At 43.6% G+C, this 26946-nt stretch overlaps 1 protein-coding gene across 1 annotated transcript in view; it reads right to left on the bottom strand.

Annotated features, from left to right (window-relative positions):
* Positions 1-26946, bottom strand: part of LOC124798457 (probable E3 ubiquitin-protein ligase HECTD2) — a 348122-nt gene that overhangs the window by 113325 nt on the left and 207851 nt on the right. Inside the window, 1 exon segment of the mRNA XM_047261883.1 lies at positions 13018-13082. Within this exon segment, the coding sequence (XP_047117839.1) occupies positions 13018-13082 (65 nt within the window).

Raw genomic sequence — 26946 nt, 5'->3', positions numbered from 1 at the left:
TTTAAACACATACTAAATACTGGAGTTACATTTAAATAACTTGAAAATAAAAAAAAAAACATTCCTACTGCTGGACCATAAACACGCTCTAACACACATTATTAAATACATATAGCCGGCCGAAGTGGCCGTGCGGTTAAAGGCGCTGCAGTCTGGAACCGCAAGACCGCTACGGTCGCAGGTTCGAATCCTGCCGCGGGCATGGATGTTTGTGATGTCCTTAGGTTCGTTAGGTTTAACTAGTTCTAAGTTCTAGGGGACTAATGACCTCAGCAGTTGAGTCCCATAGTGCTCAGAGCCATTAAATACATAAACAAATTAAATAAACATATATCAAAGGAATAGAACAAAAAGTAGGCCAGTAGCCTAATGTCTCCGTGCTTTCTAAAACACAGTAAATATTTAACCAATTTCTCCATGAATAGTATATATCGGATATAAACAAAGACGTAGATGAATAAAGATATTTATAAGCATGCTGCTACCGTTTTTTCGTTTAACTGTGGAGTACTTACGGCCTGTCGCGATCGATAGTAATCGGCCACTTTGACCTCTAATAACTCATGTATTATCCAAGTTAGAAGCCTGTAATTCATACCAATTTAGGTTTACACTGATAGCTTTCTAATGACATGGCGATCGACAAAATCAGATGTAGCGTTTATATTTTGGAAATTCGTTTTGGGTGTTACTTGTATAATTTACCATCAGATACTAAACTTTAAATTAATAACGATATTGAAAAGCTGATTACACCATCAGAATCGTCGTGCAAATAATAGTAATGTACATGTTTCTTTTTGAGGTATCATGATTCATCTGGCTACTATTAATTTCTATACCAATTGTGAAATGTCTGCCATTAAGGTTTTACAAAGTCCGCCATCTTTTGCCCTCCTGGCGCACAGTATCACCAAGGAATTCCTAGCCATGTGCTCGATGGACAGCACGTGGGGCTACCCCTCTCGTGTGGCTAACGTTTGGCACTACGTGTTTGCTGGCCGTTCGGCCCGAACTTGGAATATTTTCAGGGCGCGACGACTGCTGCGTTACCTCACAATCCAGAGCTGATTGAAGAACCGTGCCCATAACGCTCCAAACGTTCTCAGTTGGGGATAGATCCGTCACCATAACTGGCCAAAGTAGGGCTTGGCAAGCAGGAAGACAAGCAGTAGAAATTCTCGTTTTGTGCAGGCGGGCTTTATCTTGCTGAAATGTAAGCCCAGGATGGCTTGCCATGAGGGGCAACAAAACGGACCGTAGAATATCGTTGACTTACAGCTGTGCTCTATGGGTGATGTGAATGACAACCAAAGGGGTCCTAGCATGAAATGAAGTGGCACCCCAGACCATCGTTTCCGGTTGTAGCGAGCGACAATTACGTTGGTATCCTACCTCTGTCTGCAGCGTCTCGAGACACGTCTTTGCTGTCCATCGGGGCTCAGTTCGAAGTGCGACTCTTCACTGAAGACTGTTCTTCTCCAATCATTGAAATTTCAGGTTCGAAAACGTGTCTGGAGACGTCACGGGTGGCGGTGGGATACAAACCTGACAGTTGTCGCCATACCGTGCGACAACCAGGAGTGGTGGTCTGGGGTGTCATTTCTTTTCATAGCAGGAGGTTGTTGGTGGTTATCAGCAGCACTCTTACAGCACATTGGTGAGTCAACGATATTCTGCGCCCCGTTCGTTGCTCCGAGGTTTATCGGATTAAATGGACAGATTTTACATATTTACGGCCAATATAAATCATGGAAAAATGTATATCCGTTAACTTTTATGCCAATTTACGCAAATGCATAGCTGAGATGGTATTTACAAGATTTCAGGATTTTGTGAACGAACTGACCTCCCGATTATGTTCCATAAACGTTTGATGGGATTCATGGCGATCTGGGTGGCCAAACGTTTTGCTCGAACTGTCCAGAACGTTCTTCCAACTAATTGTGAACAATTGTGGCCCGGTGATATGAGGCATTGTCGTTTATAAAAATTCCATCGTTGTTTGGAAATATGAAGTCCATGAACGGCTGAAATTATCTCCAAATAGCCGAAAATAACTGTTTTCATTCAGTGATCAGTTCAGTTGGACAGAGGGTACAGTCCATTCCATGTAAACTCAGCCCACACCATTACGGAGCCACCACCAGCGTGCACAACGTTTTGTCGAAAATTTGGGTCATGGTTTCCTGGGGTCTGTACCACAATCGAACCCTACCATCAGCTCTTACCAACTGAAATCTGGACTCGAGTGACCAGGCCAAGGTTTTCCTGCTGTCCAAGCAGCGTTCCAGAGGCCAGGAAAGGCGCTGCAGGCGATGTCGTGCAGTTAGCAAAGGCACTCACGTCGGTCGTTTGCCCCCATAGCTCAGTAATGCCAAATATCGCCTCACTGTCCTAATGGATACGTTCGTCATAGTCACACGTACGTATCTGCGGTTATTTCACGGAGTGTTGCTTATCTGTTAGCACTGACAACTTTAGGGAAACGTCACTGCTCTTGGTCGTTAAGTGTAGGCCGTTGTCCAATGCGTTGTGCGCTGTGAGAGGTAATGACTGAAATTTGGTACTCTTGGCTTACTCCTGACACTGCGGATCTCGGAGTTGCCTAATGATTTCCGAAATGGAACGTTCTATATGTCTAGCTCCTACTACCACTCCGCGTTCAAAGCCTATTAATTCCCGTCGTGCAGCCATAGCTACATCGGAAATCTTTTCACATGAATCAGATGAGTACAAATGTTTCAACTGTGATTATTCCATTTACTGAATCATTAGGCAAAACGAAGATAATGCAATAAAAATTAAAGTAACAGCTGTTAATGCTGTTAAAATGGTTTCATTTAAGGACATGCGTAGCGCTCTGCCCTTTTATACCTTGTGTAAGCGGCACAACTTCAATCTGTGAGCGCAGAACAGGGAATCAGTGACCATAAGGCCGCTGCAGCATCCCTGAATATGGAAGTAAATAGGAATATAAAAAAAAATGGAGGAAGGTTTATCTGTTTAGCAAGAGTAATAGAAGGCAGATTTCAGACTACCTAACAGATCAAAACGAAAATTATTATTCCGACACTGACAATGTTGAGTGTTTATGGAAAAAGTTCAAGGCAATCGTAAAATGCGTTTTAGACAGGTACGTGCCGAGTAAAACTGTGAGGGACGGGAAAAACCCACCGTGGTTCAACAACAAAGTTAAGAAACTACTGCGAAAGCAAAGAGAGCTTCACTCCAAGTGTAAACACAGCCAAAAGCTCTCAGAAAAACAGAAGCTAAACGATGTCAAAGCGTAAGGAGGGCTATGCGTCAAGCGTTCAGTCAATTCGAAAGTAAAATTCTATGTACCGACTTGACAGAAAATCCTAGGAAGTTCTGGTCTTACGTTAAATCAGTAAGAGGCTCGAAACAGCATATCCAGACACTCTGGGATGATGATGGCATTGAAACAGAGGATGACACGCGTAAAGCTGAAATACTAAACACCTTTTTCCAAAGCTGTTTCACAGAGGAAGACCGCACTGCAGTTCCTTCTCTAAATCCTCGCACAAACGAAAAAACGGCTGACATTGAAATAAGTGTCCAAGGAATAGAAAAGCAACTGGAATCACTCAACAGAGCAAAGTCCACTGGACCTGACGGGATACCAATTCGATTCTACACAGAGTACGCGAAAGAACTTGCTTCCCTTCTAACAGCCGTGTACCGCAAGACTCTCGAGGAACGGAAGGTTCCAAATGATTGGAAAAGAGCGCAGGTAGTCCCAGTCTTCAAGAAGGGTCGTCGAGCAGATGCGCAAAACTATAGACCTATATCTCTGACGTTGATCTGTTGTTGAATTTTAGAACATGTTTTTTGCTCGCGTATCATGTCGTTTCTGGAAACCCAGAACCTACTCTGTAGGAATCAACATGGATTCCGGAAACAGCGATCGTGTGAGACCCAATTCGCTTTATTTGTTCATGATACCCAGAAAATATTAGATACAGGCTCCCAAGTAGATGCTGTTTTCCTTGACTTCCGGAAGGCGTTCGTTACAGTTCCGCACTATCGCCTGATTTGTTTATCGGACCAGCTGTGTGGCTGGATTGAAGAGTTTTTAGCAAACAGAACACAGCATGTTGTTCTCAATGGAGAGACGTCTACAGGCGTTAAAGTAACCTCTGGCGTGCCACAGAGGAGTGTTATGGGACCATTGCTTTTCACAATATATATAAATGACCTAGTAGATAGTGTCGGAAGTTCCATGAGGCTTTTCGCGGATGATGCTGTAGTATACAGAGAAGTTGCAGCATTAGAAAATTGTAGCGAAATGCATGAAGATATGCAGCGGATAGGCACTTGGTGCAGGGAGTGGCAACTCACCCTTAACATAGACAAATGTAATGTATTGCGAATACATAGAAAGAAGGAGCATTTATTGTATGATTATATGATAGCGGAACAAACACTGGTAGCAGTTACTTCTGTAAAATATCTGGGAGTATGCGTACGGAACGATTTGAAGTGGAATGATCATATAAAATTAATTGTTGGTAAGGCGGGGGCCAGGTTGAGATTCATTGGGAGAGTCCTTAGAAAATGTAGTCAATGAACAAAGAAGGTGGCTCGCAAAACACTCGTTCGACCTATATTTGAGTATTGATTATCAGTGTGGGATCCGTACCAGATCGGGTTGACGGAGGAGATAGAGAAGTTCCAAAGAAGAGCGGCGCGTTTCGTCACAGGGTTATTTGGTAAGCGTGATAGCATCACGGAGATGTTTAGCAAACTCAAGTGGCAGACTCTGCAAGAGAGGCGCTCTGCATTGCGGTGTAGCTTGCTGTCCAGGTTTCGAGAGGGTGCGTTTCTGGATGAGGTATCGAATATATTGTTTCCCCCTACTTATACCTCCCGAGGAGATCACGAATGTAAAATTAGAGAGATTCGAGCGCGCACGGAGGCTTTCCGGCAGTCGTTCTTCCCGCGAACCATACGGGACTGGAACAGGAAAGGGAGGTAATGACAATGGCACGTAAAGTGCCCTCCGCCACACACCGTTGGGTGGCTTGCGGAGTATAAATGTAGATGTAGATGTAGATGTATATGCGCTTATCTCTATCGCCTGAGTTTGTCACCCAGACTAATGCGGAGCTGATCTTAGTAAAAGAACAGGAGAACTGATCATCACAGAAAATGTTGGAAACCGTGATTTCAATGCACCATTCGGTTGCTGTCACGTGTCTGAGGTGGATTCTGAGTGAAAGGGAATGAAGACTTTTGGATTGTTTTTTATTTCTTCGGATGTGGCTTTGGTCAGTGTTTCTAGGTATGTAAATTCATAGAACACGCGATATTATGCGCCAAAAAACACTCATCAATACTTTGAAGAACCGTTGCGTAATCTCAGGATCGGTGTTTGTTGCGCCGTGTCCGGTGTCCACATCGTAATAAGACTCTTTCATCATAGTGTTAAAGCTAACTGGTATATCTTTTGTTTAATCCATACGTGAAGCAACTCACAGAAGAACAACGACTGTATGGATATTTTCAGGAAGACGGAGCAACGAAACACATCTCTTCGACGACATTGTCACGAGTTCATGAGGTGTTCGACGGGAATAGGACAATAAGTAGAGGCAGTGCAATGTCCTAGCCACCTCGATCCTAGCCGTCTCTCTCCCTGTGATTTTTACCTGGGGCAAATCGAAGAGACAAATGGGCCAAAACAATCCCCACACCGTGGAAGAGATACAGCAGATTACTGAAAATGCTATTCTTGCTATCCATTAGGCAGAGATGCTATGTGTGTCTCACAGTTTGATTAATCTAGCACAGAGCTACATCGATGTCAACGGCGGTCATTTCCAGCTTCTTCTGTCATGTTAATTAACAAGGGTCAATCTTTCGAACCATACCATCTGCTCTTACCAACTGAAATCTGGACTCACGTGACCAGGCCACGGTTTTCCTGCTGTCCAAGCACGGCAACATAGCAAAAAATTCCACTATCTATGTATCACTGTTGCTAAGGCAGCACTTATGTAGTATATTCTTTCCCTAGTTGAGTGTATGTTTGCCGGTAGAGGAAACGATGTGTTCCCAAGGAAATGCAGTGCACGTTTAAGCACCGTCGTCGCAAACACTGTTAATTCAGTGGTCGGTCCTCTCAGAAGACAACAGGCTACAGAGACTCGAGGCGAAACTCTGGCATTTGGCTAAGACACGTGCTGGTGTTATTTCGACGGTAGGCAAATGTTTGCCCGCGATACGCGTTCGATTACTTTGTGTGGCCCCGAGTACCTTGTGTTTCGCAACATCGATCAGTAGAACGCACGTATGCAGCTTCTGTGTTTGTGTTTCTGAAGTCGAGCTGAATTTCTCACAAAGTTGCGACATCACGATGAAAAACGATAGCATCACATCAAAGGAAAGGAAGAAGTTAGTGACTGCAATATTGCAAGTTTGTTTCAGTCTTGCTCGGTCCATAATAAACGTTGTAAACATTTTGTCTTAACGTTCTTATTGTTACTAAAAACTGAAGAACTAGATGAAGTACCCAAATAACCAAATACAACCCCCCCCCCCCACACACACACAAAAATCGACGGTTGATAATTTATTTAATATGTTGTCAGAACATGGCGAAACTAGCTGCAGGTCATATTTCACAATAAATTCCTTCGAAAAGGGTTCAAATGACTCTAAGCACTATGGGACTTAACATCTGAGGCCATCAGTTCCCTAGACTTCGAACTACTTAAACCTAATGACATCACACACAACCATACCCGGGGCAGGATTCGAACTTGCGTCCGTAGCAGCAGCGCGGTTCCGGACTGCAGCGCCTAGAACCGCTCGGCCACATGGGCCGGCCAAATTCCTTCGACACAACATGAAAATTAAAGATTTAACTTTCTATCGTTCTTTAAATTACACTTGTAATATCTGTCTAGAGCTCTTGCAACTAAATTCTTTTTCTAAACATAAAACAAACATATTAGAATAACGTAATAGTGAAAACTTGATCGTATATCTCTTTCTACAGTCTCTTGCTTTACCATTTAAAATGTCTATCTAGTCTTGTTTCTACTATTATTTATTAAAAAGAGAGAGCTGGAGAGGGAGAGGGAGAGGGAAAGGGGAGAGAGAGAGAGAGAGAGAGAGAGAGAGAGAGAGAGAGAATGAATTGCTAACATCAGAATTATGTTTACATTGTAATTTTTCGATTACTGTAAAATATGGCCTGTGTGCACTTTGCACAATCTGTTCCCTCTGTGATTTTGTATTTTTCTAACTCGATCAAAAAATGGTTCAAATGGCTCTGAGCACTATGGGACTTAACTTCTTAGGTCATCAGTCCCCTAGAACTTAGAACTACTTAAACCTAACTAACCTAAGGGCATCACACACACCCATGCCCGAGGCAGGATTCGAACCTGCGACCCCGCGGTCACGCGGTTCCAGACTGTAGGGCCTAGAACCGCTCGGCCACGCCGGCCCGCCTAACTCGATCAATGAATGTTTATCGGTATATATATATATATATATATATATATATATATATATATATATATATATATATATATATATATATATATACACTCCTGGAAACGGAAAAAAGAACACATTGACACCGGTGTGTCAGACCCACCATACTTGCTCCGGACACTGCGAGAGGGCTGTACAAGCAATGATCACACGCACGGCACAGCGGACACACCAGGAACCGCGGTGTTGGCCGTCGAATGGCGCTAGCTGCGCAGCATTTGTGCACCGCCGCCGTCAGTGTCAGCCAGTTTGCCGTGGCATACGGAGCTCCATCGCAGTCTTTAACACTGGTAGCATGCCGCGACAGCGTGGACGTGAACCGTATGTGCAGTTGACGGACTTTGAGCGAGGGCGTATAGTGGGCATGCGGGAGGCCGGGTGGACGTACCGCCGAATTGCTCAACACGTGGGGCGTGAGGTCTCCACAGTACATCGATGTTGTCGCTAGTGGTCGGCGGAAGGTGCACGTGCCCGTCGACCTGGGAACGGACCGCAGCGACGCACGGATGCACGCCAAGACCGTAGGATCCTACGCAGTGCCGTAGGGGACCGCACCGCCACTTCCCAGCAAATTAGGGACACTGTTGCTCCTGGGGTATCGGCGAGGACCATTCGCAACCTTCTCCATGAAGCTGGGCTACGGTCCCGCACACCGTTAGGCCGTCTTCCGCTCACGCCCCAACATCGTGCAGCCCGCCTCCAGTGGTGTCGCGACAGGCGTGAATGGAGGGACGAATGGAGACGTGTCGTCTTCAGCGATGAGAGTCGCTTCTGCCTTGGTGCCAATGATGGTCGTATGCGTGTTTGGCGCCGTGCAGGTGAGCGCCACAATCAGGACTGCATACGACCGAGGCACACAGGGCCAACACCCGGCATCATGGTGTGGGGAGCGATCTCCTACACTGGCCGTACACCACTGGTGATCGTCGAGGGGACACTGAATAGTGCACGGTACATCCAAACCGTCATCGAACCCATCGTTCTACCATTCGTAGACCGGCAAGGGAACTTGCTGTTCCAACAGGACAATGCACGTCCGCATGTATCCCGTGCCACCCAACGTGCTCTAGAAGGTGTAAGTCAACTACCCTGGCCAGCAAGGTCTCCGGATCTGTCCCCCATTGAGCATGTTTGGGACTGGATGAAGCGTCGTCTCACGCGGTCTGCACGTCCAGCACGAACGCTGGTCCAACTGAGGCGCCAGGTGGAAATGGCATGGCAAGCCGTTCCACAGGACTACATCCAGCATCTCTACGATCGTCTCCATGGGAGAATAGCAGCCTGCATTGCTGCGAAAGGTGGATATACACTGTACTAGTGCCAAAATTGTGCATGCTCTGTTGCCTGTGCCTATGTGCCTGTGGTTCTGTCAGTGTGATCATGTGATGTATCTGACCACAGGAATGTGTCAATAAAGTTTCCCCTTCCTGGGACAATGAATTCACGGTGTTCTTATTTCAATTTCCAGGAGTGTATATATATATATATTTTTCACGATGCACGAGTTCTTGTTTCTATGTACATTGAGTATAGTTATTCCTGTAATTTTTGTGCTTCACTTCGTCACTAGAGTCCTGTTTGTACTGATATGTAGCGTCTGCAGCGGGACCCCTTACCAAGACAAGTGATGTACGAGGGATTGCTGATCAGTCCCGGGTTTTTCCTAGTTAACATAGACGTACATTAATTCTGATGTTTTGGTATTAAAACTTGTTCTTTACTTTGTATGTGACAATAAGTGTACAGCAGTAACATTGCTTGTTATTTTTCTGTGTGGGCTTCAAGTGAACGCGGCACAAGAAAATCGAGAATTGACAGTGCAAGAGAGTCGTGCTGTGGCTCAGTATCTTTTATTAAATAGGAACACGGCCAAACAAATTTGTCTGTTACATTGGGTGGTAACTGTCCTTCCTACTCCACTATCAAGAACTGGGTTTTTGCATTTCACTACTGAAGATGCGGAGCACTCTGGAAGGCCAACTCAAGTTACAGTTCTGGAAACTGTAGACATGTTCGTTACGGGATCATGGATGGTCTGATAATAACTGCTAGAAAGATAGAAGACTCTCTGGGAACATCCCGAGAACATGGGGATCATATTATTCATGAGATGTTGGAGATGAGAAAGCTCTCAGCCAAATGGCTTCCGAAATGTTTCAGTGGAGACCAAAAGCTTGAACAATCGATTGCTTCACAGTATATTTTGGTCAACTTTCGCCGGGTTCCTGCGGGATTTTTGGATCGTTCCGTTACCATGGATGAAATATGCGTGTGCGCAGTCCAAAGAACGGAGACGCAACGGTTCTCCAGGTACGAAGAAGCTCAAAACACAAAAAGCAGCAGACAAGTTGCTCGCGTCCATCGCTTGGAATAAAGATGGAATACTGGTTATTGACTACTTAAAGCTACAATTGGTCTTCAAAGATCGAGGAAAGCCGAGGAAAGGAATCCCTCCTCACAAGGCGGCCAACACGCAGCATAAATTATGGCAGAGTTTCACTTTGAAATCCTCAAACATCCACCCTATTCGCCTGACGTGGCCACCCTTGTTCCAAAACCTCAAGAAACATCTCCAGGGATGACGAATTCGGAACGCTGAGGAAAGGCTACTGATGAGTGGCCTGTAGTACAATCGATGTTTTTTTTTGGATGGGGTGAAGAAGCTGAGAAGATGGAATAAATATGGCATAGATGTGTTGAGCACAAGGGGGAGTATGTTGAGTAAATAATTTTTTTTCAAGCTGATAATAGCTTTTTTCTTTATAAAACCGAGGACTTATCAGCAATGCTCCCCCTCCTCCGTCATAGTGCATGAAACGACGAATAACAAAACCTATCCATTGAGAAACAGCGTTTGCACTAACTACCCAGTACATTTCTCAGCAGAATTACATCGATGGCTTTTAATATAAGACTATTATTGAAGAAAATTCATTTGGATTTAACATTCCGTTAACGACGGGGGCATTAGAGATGAACCACAAGCTCGGCTTGAGGAAGGATATCAGCTGTGACATTTTCAACGAAAGCACCACAGTATTTTCTGTAAATGATTCGGGGTACTCACGGGAAACCTAAATCTGGACGGCTTTGGAATCACTGCCCTCCGGAAAGCGAGGCTGGTGACATCCCGCACCTTCCTCGGAGTACGTCGGTGACTGACGAGATGCTTCGTGGACTATGGGACCGTAATATACAGGTATCATACTGAATGAGAACCACCGACATGGGTGAAAGTATACGATAATATACTCCAAAAAAAAAAAAAAAAAAAAATACACACCTCGAAGGAATTATTCTAATAGGATGGAAATCGGTAGATGTGATTTACATGTACAGATAAACAAATGACTACACTTTTAGAAAAATAAAATAATTTATTCGAGGAAAGAGCTTCACAAATTGAGCAAATCAATAACTCTTTGCCGGCCGCTGTGGCCGGGCGGTTCTAGGCGCTTCAGTCTGGAACCGCGCTGCTGCTGCGGTCGCAGGTTCGAACCCTGCCTCGGGCATGGACGTGTGATGTCCTTAGGTTAGTTAGGTTTAAGCAGTTCTACGTCTAGGGGACTGATGACCTCAGATTTTGAGTCCCATAGTGCTTAGAGTCATTTGAACCAATAACACTTTGGTCTAATGGTTCAAATGGCTCTGTGCACTATGGGACTCAACTGCTGAGGTCATTAGTCCCCTAGAACTTAGAACTAGTTAAACCTAACTAACCTAAGGACATCACAAACATCCATGCCCGAGGCAGGATTCGAACCTGCGACCGTAGCGGTCTTGCGGTTCCAGACTGCAGCGCCTTTAACCGCACGGCCACTTCGGCCGGCACTTTGGTCTACCTCCGGCCCTTACGCAAGCAGTTATTGTGCTTGGCATTGACTGACAGATTTGTTGGAAGTCCTCCTGAGAAAGATCGTGCCAAATTCTGTCCAATTTGCGCGTTAGCTTCAAAATCCCGAGCTGGTTTGAGGGGCCTACCACTAGTCTTCCAAACCTTCTCAGTTGGGGAGAGTTCCGACAACATTGCTGGAGACGTCTTCGGCTTGGAATCTCATTGATTGGAGTACAATTGTCTTTAGTGAGGAGTCCCGCTTCGAACTAAGCCACGATGACCAGCAAAGCCATATCTGGAGACGCGCCAGATAGCTGTGGGAAACCACTCGACTGTCACTCGCTTACGTCCCGACAACCCGGAATGATGGTCTGAGGTGCCATTTCATTTCATAGTATGACCCCCTTGGTTATTACCCTGGGCCCCGCTTACAGCACAGCGTTACGTCGACGATATTCTACGCCGCGTTTTGTTGCCCTTCATGGCGATCCATCGTGAGCTTACATTTCAGCAAGATAATGCCCGTCCGCAAATGGCGAGAGTTTCTAGTGCTCATCTTCGTGATTGCTAAACCCTGCCACGGCCAGTAAGGTTGCCGGATCTCTCCCTATTTGAGAACGTTTGGAGCATTGTGGGGAGGGCGATCCAACCGTCTCGGTATTTTGACGATCTAACACGTCAGTTGGGCAGAATTTGGCACGATATTCCTCAGGAGGACATCCAACAACTCTGTGAATCAAAGCCAAGCGGAATAACTGCTTGTACAAGGGCCAGAGGTGCGCCAACGGGTTATTGGGTTGCTCAATTTGAGGAGCTCTTTCTCTTGATAAATTATTCAATTTTTTCTGGAATTGTAATCATTTGTTTGTCTGTACATCACAACTACCGATTCCCGTACCATTCGGATAATTTCTTCGTGGCGAGTTTTTTTTTTTTGTCTTAGAACGTACAATCAAAAATGTTCCAGTAAATAGGGGTCCGCAAACAAGCCATTTTGGACATACTAAGAATGTGTGCTTACAAGCCGCCACTGACTTCCAATATGAAATATCGTATCGTATCGTATGTTAACCAGGGACCTAGAAACGACGGAGAGGCTCCGTCCCCGCCGCAGCTGCAGTGGTCCACAACCCCATGACGGCTACCACAGTCCACTTCACCCCTCCACCGCCCCACACCGAATCCAGGGTTTTTGTGCGGTTCGGCCCTCGGTGGACCCCCCAGGGAACGTCTCACACCAGACGAGTGTAATCCATATGTTTGCGTGGTAGAGTAATGGTGGTGTACGCGTACGTGGAGAACCTGTTTGCGCAGCAATCGCCGACATAGTATAACTGAGGCGGAATAAGTGGAAACAGCCCGCATTCGCCGAGGCAGATGGAAAACCGTCTAAAAACCATCCACAGACTGGCCGGTTCACCGGACCTCGACACAAATCCACCGGGAAATATGAAATATTGTCGTTGTTAGTACAAAATCTAATCTCAAGTTTCAGACATGGCCTACCTAACCAAGAAATCGCATACTTTCATGGTTTCGGTTTTTAGCTGTTAATTTTGATACACCCTATAGATGTCTCTCGTGTAATTCTGTATTGAATTACTATTTTATTGTCAAGCGAATCACATAGCTTTGGAAATGAACACTGTACTCACACTCTGTCTTCTTCCAGCAGCGCGTTGATGATTGCCTTCATGACGATCTTGTGAATGATCGATGGCTGCAACAGAAAGGAAACATAACGTTAAGAACAGTATTACGAATTTTGTTACATGGATATTACACATTCAAGTAGAATTCGGTTTCACTGGTTCAGCAGCTTGGGAACACAAACCTTCAGGTGTGGCCGGCCGTTGTGGCCGAGCGGCTCCAGGCGCTTCAGTCTGGAACCGCGCGACCACTACGGTCGTTGGTTCGAATCCTGCCTCGGGCATGGATGTGTATGATGTCCTTAGGTTAGTTAGGTTTAAGTAGTTCTAAGTTCTAGGGGACTGATGACCTCAGGTGTTAAGTCCCATAGTGTTCAGAGCCATTTTTGAACCTTCACAAGTCGAATCAGCTCGTCTATGCTTTCAATACTGAATTAATCCATGGTAACAATCTTGCGAAAACTCCTCAGGATGCATCATTCCTCCCGCTAGAGCAGGAACATAAACAGGAGAAATGTCTAATTATCAAGGGCATACAATGATACCCTGACTGCTCTCATTTTTACCACTCGTATGTTGATGTATCGTCCACATATTCTCTTGTGTAATTCCAATCGCGAGGAAAACGTAACAAGTAGTTTGCATATTGTTGTTAGGAGTGTCGTTTCCTTTGCATTCAGACGCGTAAATCATGTTGTCATGACACTGCAATGTCATCTGTTGTGGAATCTGTAGCGCTGTGTACGACCCTTGTATCCAGCACCCCATCAACGTGATTTAGTGCGAACAGAAGAAGCGATACGTTCCGTGTGTGTAAAACACGCCAAGGTAGAATAAAATCTCGGTTTTCAAGCCGCGTCAATTCGATTAAAAATCTCGATCTTTCGATGGCCATCTCCGTAATCATCGTCATGTCGATGGTGGCGGAGGTGGCCATCGAAAGGTCGAGATTTTTATTCGAGCTGACGCGGCTTGAAAACCGAGAAGATTTTAGTCGGACGTGCCGCCGCGAAAGACCGCGAGGACGCAACACGCTAAGCCATCCGTGCATAATGTGCCAGGCAGAGGCCAAACTGCCGAACTCCAGTGCAACAAGATCTGAGAAAACTGAGATTAAAGTTAAATGCATATTGAAAATTCAGCTTCAATTAAACTCAAATTTCTATTCATTATAATATTACCATGCAATTATAATTTTGTGTGATGTAAAAGTTTGTTGAAAACACAGCATGCTTAATCACTTGAACAGAAAACAATTGAACATTTGTATTTCTTCAGGAGTTAGTCACATTGCCAACGAAAAAAGTTCACTTTTTATTTCACTATAACTTCCAATGTCTTTTTGCAGTAATCATGATTCACAGAAGGAATATTCCTTAGGAGGGACGCGGGAGCTGCCTTCTTTATCCTTGTTGATGGGGCGAATACTAGCGTATATGGCATTCTGGTTTATATTCACGCCTTGAGGTTGACTATGTGCTGTAGATATCTTCATCGTAAGGAATGGAAAATCTTATCAAATGTTGTCTTGTACTGTAGAGCCGTAAAATAGAAACGTCTGCAATCGAATCCATCGAATGTCAAGCCAAAGTACTGGTAAGCCGTCGACTGTCTTCTTGCGGTTTGATATGGGGCTCTCAAGAGCCTTTGTAAGCAAAAAATCCTTGTGATTCATTTCGAATGCTGAAAAGGGGTTCTTTGTTTTGCAGTGCTGAATTGCATTGTAACAATCTTCTGGTGAGAAGTAGTATTGTGTTTTTCTCACTTTAGATTTAATTACTCCGGAGTCGGAGTCATTTGGCAGATAACTGTATCCATGGATTAACAATTTTAAATAAGTAATATCTCCTTTGATTATAGAGCTTTGATGAAGCTTCAGCATTATTAACACAGTTTTTGGATTTCGAGTCTGACGGTGAAAGACTCTGAATATGACAGAATATGTTTGTGGTCTTTTGCTTTGTTTGTTAGGCGCTGTTTCAAGCATGTAGCTAATTCTCTCTGGCCCTACTCAAATAAAACCTTCGTCGTTATTGACATCATGACAAACAAAGTTGTATACGTAAAAGATTCGTTTATGATATACAACTGAAGTCGTTAGCTTCATGTATAATTATTTAGGGCCGCACAGGATTAGCCGAGCGTTCTATGGCGCTGCAGTCATGGACTGTGCGGCTGGTCCCGGCGGAGGTTCGAGTCCTCCCTCGGGCATGGGTGTGTGTGTGTTTGTCCTTAGGATAATTTAGGTTACGTAGTGTGTAAGCTTAGGGACTGATGACCTTAACAGTGAAGTCCCATAAGATTTCACACACATTTGAACATTTGCACAATTGAACAATTATTTAGGGGTATACTTAACTCGATATATTAAGCGACGATCACGTAAAATCAGTATTAAGGAGGGCGAATAGAATACTGAGGTTAAATACGAGGAAGAAAACGCTATAAAAATACATACAAGAAAATTGAAGTTAGTCACTTTGGTCTACGAAAGCTGCAACGAAATGTTCAGTTGCCATGGAAACTATTGTAGCCTACAGTGCAATAATTAATGAATGGAGGTTAAACACCTTTGGATACTGAAAATATACATGTTTGTGAAATTTTCATTATCAAAAGCAGAAAAATGATAAAAAATGGAGTTAGACGGTTTGGTTTCTGAGAGGCACTATTATAATGATACGCATAATCTAGAATGTGTAGTGGTTTAGAGAACGACTAAGTGCACAATCATATTGAACGTTATTCCGCAACACAGGAAATGTAAAATCACGAATATGGATAGCTGTCACTCAGAGTAGTTCAATACGCTGTATGTGAGAGTAGGGGGGCGGATGCAAGAACCCTCCATCGCCATTCTAGGCAAGGCCATAGTGGAGTGTTTGCCTTCCTCCGACAGGCTGCAATTACGTAGTGTCAAGAGCATAGCTGTGTCGTGTGGACAACTGTTGTGAGTGCTTATACACTGAGGCGCCAAGAAAACTGCTATACACTGCGTATTCAAATACAGAGACGCATAAACAGGCAGAATACGGCGCTGCGGTCCGAAATGCCTATATAAGACAAAAAATGTGTGGCACAGTTGTTAAATCGGGTACTGTTGCTACAATGGCAGGTTATAAAGATTAAAATGAGTTTGAATGCGATGTTACAGTCGGCGCACGAGCGATGGGACACAGCATCTCCGAGGCAGCGATGAAGCGGGGACTTTCCCGTACGCCCATTTCACGAGTGTACCGTGAATATCAGGAATCCGGTAACACATCAGATCTCCAACATCGCTGCGGCCGGAAAAGGATTTTACAAGATCGGGAATAACGACGACTCAAGAGAAACATTGAACGTGACAAAAGCGCAACCCTTCCGCGAATTGCTGCAGATTTCAATGCAGGGCCATCAAAAAGTGTCAGCGTACGAACCATTCAACGAAAGATCATCGATACGGGGTTTCGGAGCCGAAGGCCCACTCGTGTACCCTTGATGACTACACGACACAAAGCTTTACGCCTCGTCTGGGCCTGTCAACACCGGCATTGGACTGTCGATGACTGGAAACATGTTGCCAGGTCGGACGAGTCTCGTTTCAAATTGTATCGAGCGGGTGGACGTGTATGGATATGGAGGCAACCTCATGAGCCATGGACCCTGCATGTCAAGCTGATGGAGGCTCTGTAATGGCGTGGGGCGAGTGCAGTTGGAGTGATATGGGAAATATAGATACAAGACAAAGACGGATAACATATAACACGTTCAATAACCGAGAAGAGAAAATAAGAATGGAAGACCAAGAGAGAAATACTCCGATTAAAAGGTTCGTAAAGCCCGTATGCCGTCTTTCTCCCCTAATGCTCAGTCTGCACACTGGAAATAATAGACAAATTCAGGATTAGGATCAAAATTCAAGGTGAAAAGATATCACTGTTAAGATTCGCTGATAGCATTGCTATCTTCAGTGAAAGTAGGCAAGAACTGCAGGAACTATTAAATGTAATGAATATTCTAACGAGCACAGAATATAGACTGAGAATAAAACAAACAAAGACGAAAGTACTGAGGATGAGTAGAAATGAGGTCAGCAATAAACTTACCAAGAAAATTATGGAAAGCTTAGAAGACGAACGGAAGGGATTCTGCTAACTTGGAAATAAAATAGAGCAAGGTGGATGAAGCAAGGAGGATATGAGAAGCAGGTTAGCACACGAATATAGGTTTTGATTCTAGGAAGAAATTTCTAACAGAGTGCTTCTGGGACACAGCATTGCGTGGCAGTCAGTCATGGACTGTGAGAAATTCGGAAAACATCGAGGCGTTTGAGATGTTGTTACAGAAAGATGCTGAAAAGAAAATTAACTGATAAAAAATGAAGAACTCCTCAGCAGAATCATCGAGGAAAGGAGTTTGAGGAAAACGCTGACTAAAAGAAGGGACAGGATGATAGGACATGAGTTAAGACTACGGGAAAAAACTTCCGCCGGCTGCTGTGGACGAGCGGATCTAGGCGCTTCAGTCTGGGACCGCGCTGCTGCTACGGTCACAGGTTCGAATCCTGCCTCAGGCATGGATGTGTGCTATGTCCTTAGATTAGTTAGGTTTAAGTAGTTCTAAGTCTTGGGGACTGATGACCTCAGATGTTAAGTCCCATAGTGCCTAGAGCCATTTGAACCATTTGAAAAACTTCCATGGAACGCGATGAAGCCGCAGAGGCTGAAAACTGTGGGAGAAAACAGCCATGGGAATACATCCAACGAATGATAGAGGACGTTGGGTGTAAATGCCACGCTGAGATTAAGTGAAAATCGTGTAGGACCGCATCAAACGTAACAGAAGACTGATGGAAAAAAGTATGGAATAGTCTTACCCCTCCGCCCGATGTGGCCAAGTGGTTCTAGGCGCTTCAGTCCGGGACTGTGCTGCTGTTACGGTCGCAGGTTCGAATCCTGCCTCGGGCATGGATGTGTGCTATGTCCTTAGATTAGTTAGGTTTAAGTAGGTCTAAGTCTAGGGGACTAATGACCTCAGATGGTAAGTCCCACAGTGCTTACAGCCAGTCTTTCAGTCTCCTCCTCCCCCCCCCCTCTCTCTCTCTCTCGCGCGCGCGCGCTATCGTCCGTCGGATGGATGGGACGTTAAGCTCGACGGCCCCTTCGTGTCTTTCGAGACGATTACGCAAGTGCCGGCATGGAGTTTCACCCACTCCCTTCCCATTAACCATAACAACACAAAGCCAGCACTCCACTGTACAGTGAAGAGCCAACGAAACTGGTACACCTGGCTAATATCGTGAAAGGCCCCTGCGAGCACGCACAAGTTCCGCAACACGATGGACTCGACTAATGTCTGAAGTAGTGCTGGAGGGAAGTGACACCATGGATCCTGCAGAGCTGTCCATAAATCCGTAAGATTACGAGGGAGTGGAGATCTGTTCCGAACAGCACATTGCAAGGTATCCCAGATATGCTCAATAATATCCGTGTCTGGGTAGTTTGGCCGCCAGGGGAAGTGTTTAAACTCAGAAGAGTGTTCTTGGAGCCACTCTGTACCAATTCCGGACGTATGGGGTGTCGTGTTGTCCTGTTAGAATTGTCCAAGTCAGTGGGAACGCACAATGGACATACCGAAAATCCTTCTTTCCACGAACAATACGAGACTGGAATAGAAGGGAAAACCGATAGAGGTACTCAGGGTACCCTCCGCCACACACCATCAGGTGGCTTGCGGAGTATGGATGTAGATGTGGATGTAGAATGGATGCAGGTGATCAGACAGGATGCTTACGTACGTGTCACCTGTCAGATTCGTATGTAACGTATCAGGGGTCCGATTTCACTCAAACTGCTCACGCCCCACACTATTACAGAGCCTCCGCCACCTTGAACAGTCCCCTGGTGAGATGCAGGATCCAAGGATTCATGAGGTTGTCTTCATGCCCGTACACACCCATGCGCTCTATACAATTTGAAACGAGACTCGTCCGACCAGGCAACATGTTTCCAGTAATCAACAGCCCAATGTCGGTGTTGACTGGCCCAGGCGAGGCGTAAAGCTTTGTATCGTGTAGTCATCAAGGGTGCACGAGTGGGCCTTCGGCTCCGAAAGTCCATATCGATGATATTTCGTTGAATGGCTCGCATGCTGACACTTGTTGATGGCCCAGCATTGAAATCTGCAGCAATTTGTGGAAGGGTTGCACTTCTATTAAGTTGAACGATTCTCTTCAGTCGTCGTTGGTCCCGTTCTCTCAGGATTTTTTCCGCCCGCAACGATGTCGGAGATTTGATGTTTTACCGGATTCCTGATATTCACGGTACACGCGTGATGTGGTCGTACGAGAAAATCGCCACTCCATTGCTACCTCGGAGATGACGTGTTCCATCGCTCTTGCGCCGACTATAATACCTTCAAACTCACTTTAATCTTGATAAGCTGTCATTGTAACAGCAGTAAACGATCTAACAACAGCGCCAGACACTTGATACAGGCGTTGCCGACCGTAGCGCGGTATTCTGCCTGTTTATATATTTCTGTACTTGAATACGCATGCCAATACCAGTTTCTTTGTCGCTTCAGTGTAAATAAATAATGCCATCAGCTATTCGATATCACTGTTAGATAAAGGTTGCCTCCAGACTTCTCTATTCAATACTGTTGTTAGATATATGCATCAGTGTTGTTTGTTGCATACTATGAATATCATGTGTCCCCAACATATTATTAGTTATCGACTCAGTTTCTTCATACTTATTTGAATCCAGCAGAGTTCTTCCGTGATCCATCTACCATCCAGTCACCTGGCAGCCTGTGTCGCTAATCTCCATTTCAGTATCACACTCACTTAACAGTGCAGAATGTTCCCAGATACCATCTTTGCTACTAATGGCCAATATGAATTCTCCATTGCTCTCTTGGAAACTCTCAGTTTTTGAGTCCTTTTAACATTAAAAGTCTATATCTCACTGGCACGGGTCAAATTTGACAATATACAAGGATTGTAAACTTCCCATTCAGGCTCAGTTTAGACTTGAAAATTCTGTTAAAGTACTCTGGGCATTTTTACTCTTTACCTATGCTGTTAGTTAGTTCCATATGCCGTAGGGCAGTTGAACGATTATTTTATTGAAATGATATGCGACGATGCAGATTGGAGGCTATGTACACATGATTAACGTTGACTTTACTGAGATCTTTTTAGTCTTGCTCATGCAAATACGCTTAAGAACAAGAAGTTCTATTTTTTAGCAGATTACCACTTTTAAATAAAAATTCGTCCGCAGACTAGAAGTACAAGTCCACTAGAAACGATTTTAAGTAAGATTGAAAACTTTCTTCGCTACCTATGAGGCATTTTATGTTACTGAGCAAATGGTCAAACATTTTTGTTGCTGCATATTGAACTCCTTTCTGAGCAATTGACAGCTTCAATAGCGGATAATGAAGATAATTTTTTCCGCTGTTGTTGTATGTATTCTTCTCAAATTGTGGCGGATTATTTATGAAAAATTCCATTAGTGAATATGTGTACTCTGACGTCGCATTTAAAATGCCTAACTCCTTGAACAGGTACTGTACCTACACGAATACGGCCGGTGAACACCACATATAATTCTTATTGCTCACCTTTGATCAATCGATACTTTCTTTCTAAGCGACGAGCTACCCTAGAAAATTGTTTCCAAGACTAGCAAGTATATGAAGAGCAAAAGTAGCTAACCGCATTTGTTTGTGCAGCTCTGTAATATGCTCCCTCCAGATCAAGGTTCATCAGTATACACACCCAAAAATTAGGAGCAATCTACCCTGTTTACTGACTCCTGTTATGTGATACAGAAATTCTCGGAATGACTTTATCTGTTGTACGAAGAGAGTCCATTTACGGAGAACCACGTAATAATTCTTCGAAAAACATCATTAACAATAGTTTTGTTACTTTCTCTGTAATGAGTTTTATTATAATAGTAGTATCATCTGCAAAAAAGGACCCTTTTCGATTAAGAATTGGTAAGTGAAAGTTAACTCCTATGCTATCAGTCTTGCCGATGTCTTAAACTGCCCTAAATAAAAAAGTCATCAACTGGTTTCATGATCTAATTTTTTAATTTTTCAGTTTTCTTTTCGATGTATTGATTATTTTTTAACGTTATCACGTTGGATTTTAGGGCGTACTGTCAAAAATTGCTTAGTTATGTATTTTCCGTAGCAACTGAAGTTTATATGCATAAAACATTCAGTACTATTGTTCCGTTAACATGTATTTCCGTTCAGATTTTCCAACTTAGAAAAATGAAGACGTTTTATAGTACCGGTGCACTTTTTTACTGAGACTAACTTCAGTATCACAGCTGTTTACCTTCGGAAGTTCGCTACACAGTGTACCCTAATGCCACTAGCGGAGGGTGTGACTATGGTGCCCGATGTTTGCTGAAGCAGACCGTCGTGTTGGCTTAATGCACAACCCATTAGCAGACCGGAAGACGTGTTCGATTGCTTATAATGGATGAAGGCGTTTGCTGTCGAAAATGGTCAACAAAACTGATGTTTGCTCTAAGTAATTGCAAGGTTACTCCAGCTACACTGGCTGGTATCAATAACATTTCCGTGAAGGACTAAACACGTATTTGATTAATTGTCTGCCAATAGCGTGTATTCTCATTACATGTTAATTCTCCCCAGACTGTTATCGAATGTACAGCGAAGTAACTACTAAGTGTTGGACGGACACTGCTTATGAATCCAGTTCGTAAAATGGGGGAAGGTTGTTAATCTGCGACCGCATCCTTATGATCACATGACATGTTTATCACATCGCGTTACTGTATGCATATCACGGTTACCTTGAGATTTTATTCTGAAACTCGATATATGTTCGTTCTCACCTTACGAGTTAACACACAGAGCTATTAGAGTTCGCCGATAGGATTACCCTCCAACTTGAAACTAGAAGTCACGGAGCAACTGTCAATAGGCTATGGTATCCAGCGCTCCTGCGTGTGCTTTGTTTGCCAATCGCGAATATTCAATTTTTTATTCCATAAGGAATCGATAAGCACAGCAACTGTAGATTAATTAAGGAATGATAGGAACACAGCAATTAGTCACAATTCCACTGGTCTTTTGTTATTCTTACTATGTTATAGATAGCCATCTTCAGTGCATTTGAGTGAGTTATCATCCAACAAACTCGCCGCAGTACTTGTCACCATATGACTTTACTGGTGAATTGGCAGAAAGAGTTTCTGCTGCGAGTTTGTTGCATGGCAACTCACTCTGATGCACTGAAGATGGCTAGCTATAGTTGACATCTGGATATGCAAGAATAATAATAAAAAAACCATTGGGATTAGACACATTGCTGTTTTCTCTCCTTCCTTAATTCGTGAATATGTATAGGAGGGGCAATCGAGAAATTGGTCAACCGAACCATTGTGTTCCAAAATCGATTTATTTTTCTTATACTTTGCGTGGTACGACTTTGTAACCTCCTCCAGCGCTCAAAAAAATACGATACTCCGAGATATACAAAACTACCTCGTCCGTGATCACTTCATCCGACGTGAATCTCGTAGCAAAGAGCCGTATCTTTGTTTCTGAAGAGAATGTATTCACAAGGACGCCAGCCTGTAGAAAAGTCAATTCATGGCAGTTGATTTCTCATATACTCCCCGTTGTACGTCAGTACACTACGTAGAGCAAAGTTTTAGCAGTTTCCAGCTAGCCAAAAAATACCACAGCTTGAGTTCTACATTAAGTGAAATTTATCTCGTCCGTGATGTCTTTATTCGACGTGAATATACTCTCCTGACTCATTGACTTATTTTTAAAAAGCCCGTATTCGCGAGGAGGGGCCTATACAAAGAGCACAATGAAGTATTTAGTACTGAAAACCGCCAATTTTGGCAAAAACGGATATTTACTTGTATACAATTGCTGCAACCTGTCCAAAGATCCAAAGATCTTCTTCCTCTTCCAAAAATGGTATTGATTTTTCATGTATTCCTTGTAGAATTAATCTATTAAATAGATATACTATGGAACTGTGGTCATTTTTCTCTTTTTCAGTTACTCTATACTTAATACAAATCCCTGATAAAAAATTTCAACACGACTTTCTCCATCGATGATACAGATTTTGCATTTTTTTTTAGCCCGTTCGATTTCGGAGATCATCTGGTTTAATCTTTCGTAGGCCTCCACGAACTGTGTCAATCTGAATAAAATCCTTTTGGGTGTTAGGCTGAGTCATTAAGAAATACTAAAACGTATATGCAGTCTATGTTTCTACCGTCTCTGGATCGGTCCTCATCAGTGGGACTAAATTGTTATTTTAGTGCACGAAAAGATTTTATTCATATCTAGCTTAATTGTTCATTATTTTAATGTCAGGAGTAAGTTCTTCCAGATTAAATAAAGTGGCTTAAAAGTCATACATCTGCATATCACACTGCCGAGAGATGATCGCATCATTTCGGTTTCGATTAACTGTAAGCAAATCAGACATTACTGCGTCAAACCCAAATTTTCACGGAAAATACAAGACATTTTTACAGTGTTTTGTATGTCGAATTCGGGGGTCATTGAATTCAGTATTGATATTTCAGGTGAGATCCTCTGTAGATGTGATCTCTACAGAGCGTCCAGCAACCTCGGCGGCTCTTGTTCTTGTACCGTCATAAAGAAATCCGGTAAACCGATCTTAGCCATAACTTTGGACTCAGAATCGTCCACATTGTGCGTTTTTCTTTTTGCTATTTTTTCAGTTTTCATAATATTGTCATTCTAAACACGAAGAAATGTTTTTCAACACTAATGGTTCACTCATCTCCATTCCATCATAGAAACTCCCAATTTTCTGTTTGAAGATGCTAAGAACGAGGTCCCATTAGCATATAACATAGAAATTCTGTGTGTATATGAAAAATAGTTCTTCAATGTCACAGATGAAATGAAACATGAGGTGCAGTAAGGTGTCACGTCATCAGTCCTGCATGGTTTGTCTAGACATCAGGCTAAAGTATTATAATAAAGCTGCTCCCACTTTTGTTGCAAAATATTATCTCCCTTTCATCTCTCGGTGCTTTTATTCTTGAATATTGCGCCTCATCCCTAGGTGAGAGCGAAGTAGTGGCCTGAAAAGTGTACCACCAAGTTATTCTGATTTCCTGACTTTATCACAATGTAGATCCGCTTTTCATCGTCAGTGAATTAAATATTGCTCTGTTCACTGCAGAAGAAATGTTGCCTTGCCAGTTAAACACCTTGAATTGTAAGCGATAATGTGACTGTGGAGCACGTACCCTAGATTTTGTCAGGATGTAGGTAAGATGATGTGATACATATTATTCTCAGACTTCTGTAACTTATCATCCGAACTTGCTAAGCAGAACGATTTCCCAAAGCAGATGAATAATCAGAACTTTGGTTCGGTCGACGGCCTCAAGAGAAGAGGTTTTAACAACTACACAAAGTATAGGATACAAAGCGGCGATGTTATATTTTGGTAATGTCTCTTTAGAAGTAGGTAGTACCCCAGTAGATGCTAAATGAGACTCCATTTCAGATTACCTCCAACCGCTGAGGCTATTTAGACACACGAAAAGTACACATTTCAACATTCCTCGCGAGCAGTGCTTATCATACATACATACGATCAAACGGGTCCCCCATCTATTAGTGGACGTTAATATGGGCTGTGCCCGCCTTTCACCTTTATGACGGCTTGAACTCTGCTGGAATCACTTTTAATGAGGTGTCTGAATGTCTGTGGAGGAATAGCAGCCCATCCTTCCTCAGGAGCTGAGATCAGAGAAGGTAATGATGTTGGATGGTAGGGTCTAGAGAAAGGTCGGTGTTCTAACTCATCCCAAAGGTGCTCTATGGCGGAAGGACTCTGGACAGGCCAGTCCACTTGCCACAAACCATTGACTCAAAGATGCTGCTTTGGCAAAGTACGTAGCCATGCTGATCCAAACAGTCATCGTCCCCGCATAGTTCCTCTACTGTAAGTAGTACACAACGCTGTAATATGTGTTAACATCCCTCCTCATTTAAGGTTTTCTTAAGCGCAATAAGGAGCCCACACACTGACCACAGAAGACACCTCTGTGTCGTGACACCACCTCCTCCGTACTGCACTATTGGCGCTGCACATGACGGCAGGTAGCGTTCTCCAGGTATTCGCGAAAACCAGATCCTTCCATCGGAGTGCCACAGGGTACGAGTACAGTGTGATTCGTCTCTCCAAATTATTCGTTACCAGTTATCCACTATCCAGCAGCTTCGCTCTTTACACCAACTCCAGCTTCGCTTAACACTGACTACAGAAACGCGTGACTTATGAGATGCTGCTCGACCACTGTACGCCATTTAACTTCATACGTACAGTCGCTGTATTGTCTGGACTGTTAGTAGTACGTTGGAAGTCACGAGTGATTCCTTCCTCTGATTCCATGCAATTTTCACGTCCACCATCGGTAGTGCTCGGCAGTCCGTCCCGTGAGTACATGGGGTCTGTCTGGTCTTGCTGTAACTGCGGTTCTTCCTTCGTGTTTCCACTTCACGACCTTCCAGTCGACTTAGGCAGCTTTGTAAGGGTTGAAATCTCCCTGATGGATCTGCTACTCAGGCGACAGTCAATGGCATTCGATGACAGTGAGATTTCCTGACTGACACATGCTGTTACTACATCTCTACTGTCAACACAACACTAACCACTATTTTGTACTCTCTAACATCTCGCGACATCTACTGGTCCTTTTAGCATTATATAACGGTTTCCGGAGACTTTTTATCAATTAGTGTACTGTTAATGGCAACTGACATAAATACCAGCGCTATGCAGATTTCTTTCAGCCTTACTACCATGGAAGTTATTCCCTGACGTCTTAAGTGCGAAAGACTACATCTCTGTCTTATACCCTTTTTAATCCTAGCACTTCATTCTTGGTCTTCCGCTCTTATTATTCTCTCTTGGCTCTTGTTCATGTTCTATATTACTCGTCTCTCCCTGTTACCTGTTACTGAGCACTTCATTTCTCCATATACCGGGTGATCAACAAGGCAGTATAAATTTGAAAACTTAATAAACAACGGAATATTGTAGACACAGAGGTAAAAATTGACAGACATGCTTGGAATGACATGGGGTTTTATTAGAACCAAAACAAAACACCCCGTATTGCAGGACGCGTGAAAGATCTCTTGCGCGCGTCGTTTGGTGATGATCGTGTGCTCAGCCGCCACTTTCGTCATGCTTGGCCTCCCAGGTCCCCAGACATCAGTCCGTGCGATTACTGGCTTTGGGGTTACCTGAAATCGCAAGTGTATCGTGATCGACAGACATCTCTAGGGATGCTGAAAGACAACATCCGACGCCAATGCCCCACCATAATTCCGGACATGCTTTACAGTGCTGTTCACAACATTATTCCTCGACTACAGTTATTGTTGAGGAATGATGGTGGACATATTGAGCATTTCCTGTAAATAACATCATCTTTGCTTTGTCTTACTTTGTTATGTAATTATTGCTATTCTGATCAGATGAAGCGCCATCTGTCGGACATTTTTTGAACGTTTGTAATGTTTTTTTATTTATTTTTTTGTTCTAATAAAACCCCATATCATTCCAAGCATGTGTGTCAATTTGTACCTCTCTATCTACATTATTCCGTGATTTATTAAGTTTTCAAATTTATACTGACTTTTTGATCACCCGGTATCTACAGATGGAGAGACCTATACTTCACAAACTACCTTACGATGTGAAGCGGTGGGTACTTCTGATAGCATTATTTTCCCTCCCTAATATTATTCATTACTCAAGAATCGATCGAAAGCCTGTGACGCAAGCAACTTCTTTCGTGGATGAATTTTATTTCTGTAAAATTCACCCAGTGACTCTTAATCTGGCATCTACTTTTCCTATAATTTTTATGTGGGACT

This window comes from Schistocerca piceifrons, chromosome 1, assembly GCF_021461385.2.
Source record: "Schistocerca piceifrons isolate TAMUIC-IGC-003096 chromosome 1, iqSchPice1.1, whole genome shotgun sequence".
NCBI classification, from domain to species: domain Eukaryota; kingdom Metazoa; phylum Arthropoda; class Insecta; order Orthoptera; family Acrididae; genus Schistocerca; species Schistocerca piceifrons.
The sequence above is the reverse complement of the archived record's forward strand: the minus strand, read 5'-3'. Positions and strand labels throughout refer to the sequence as shown.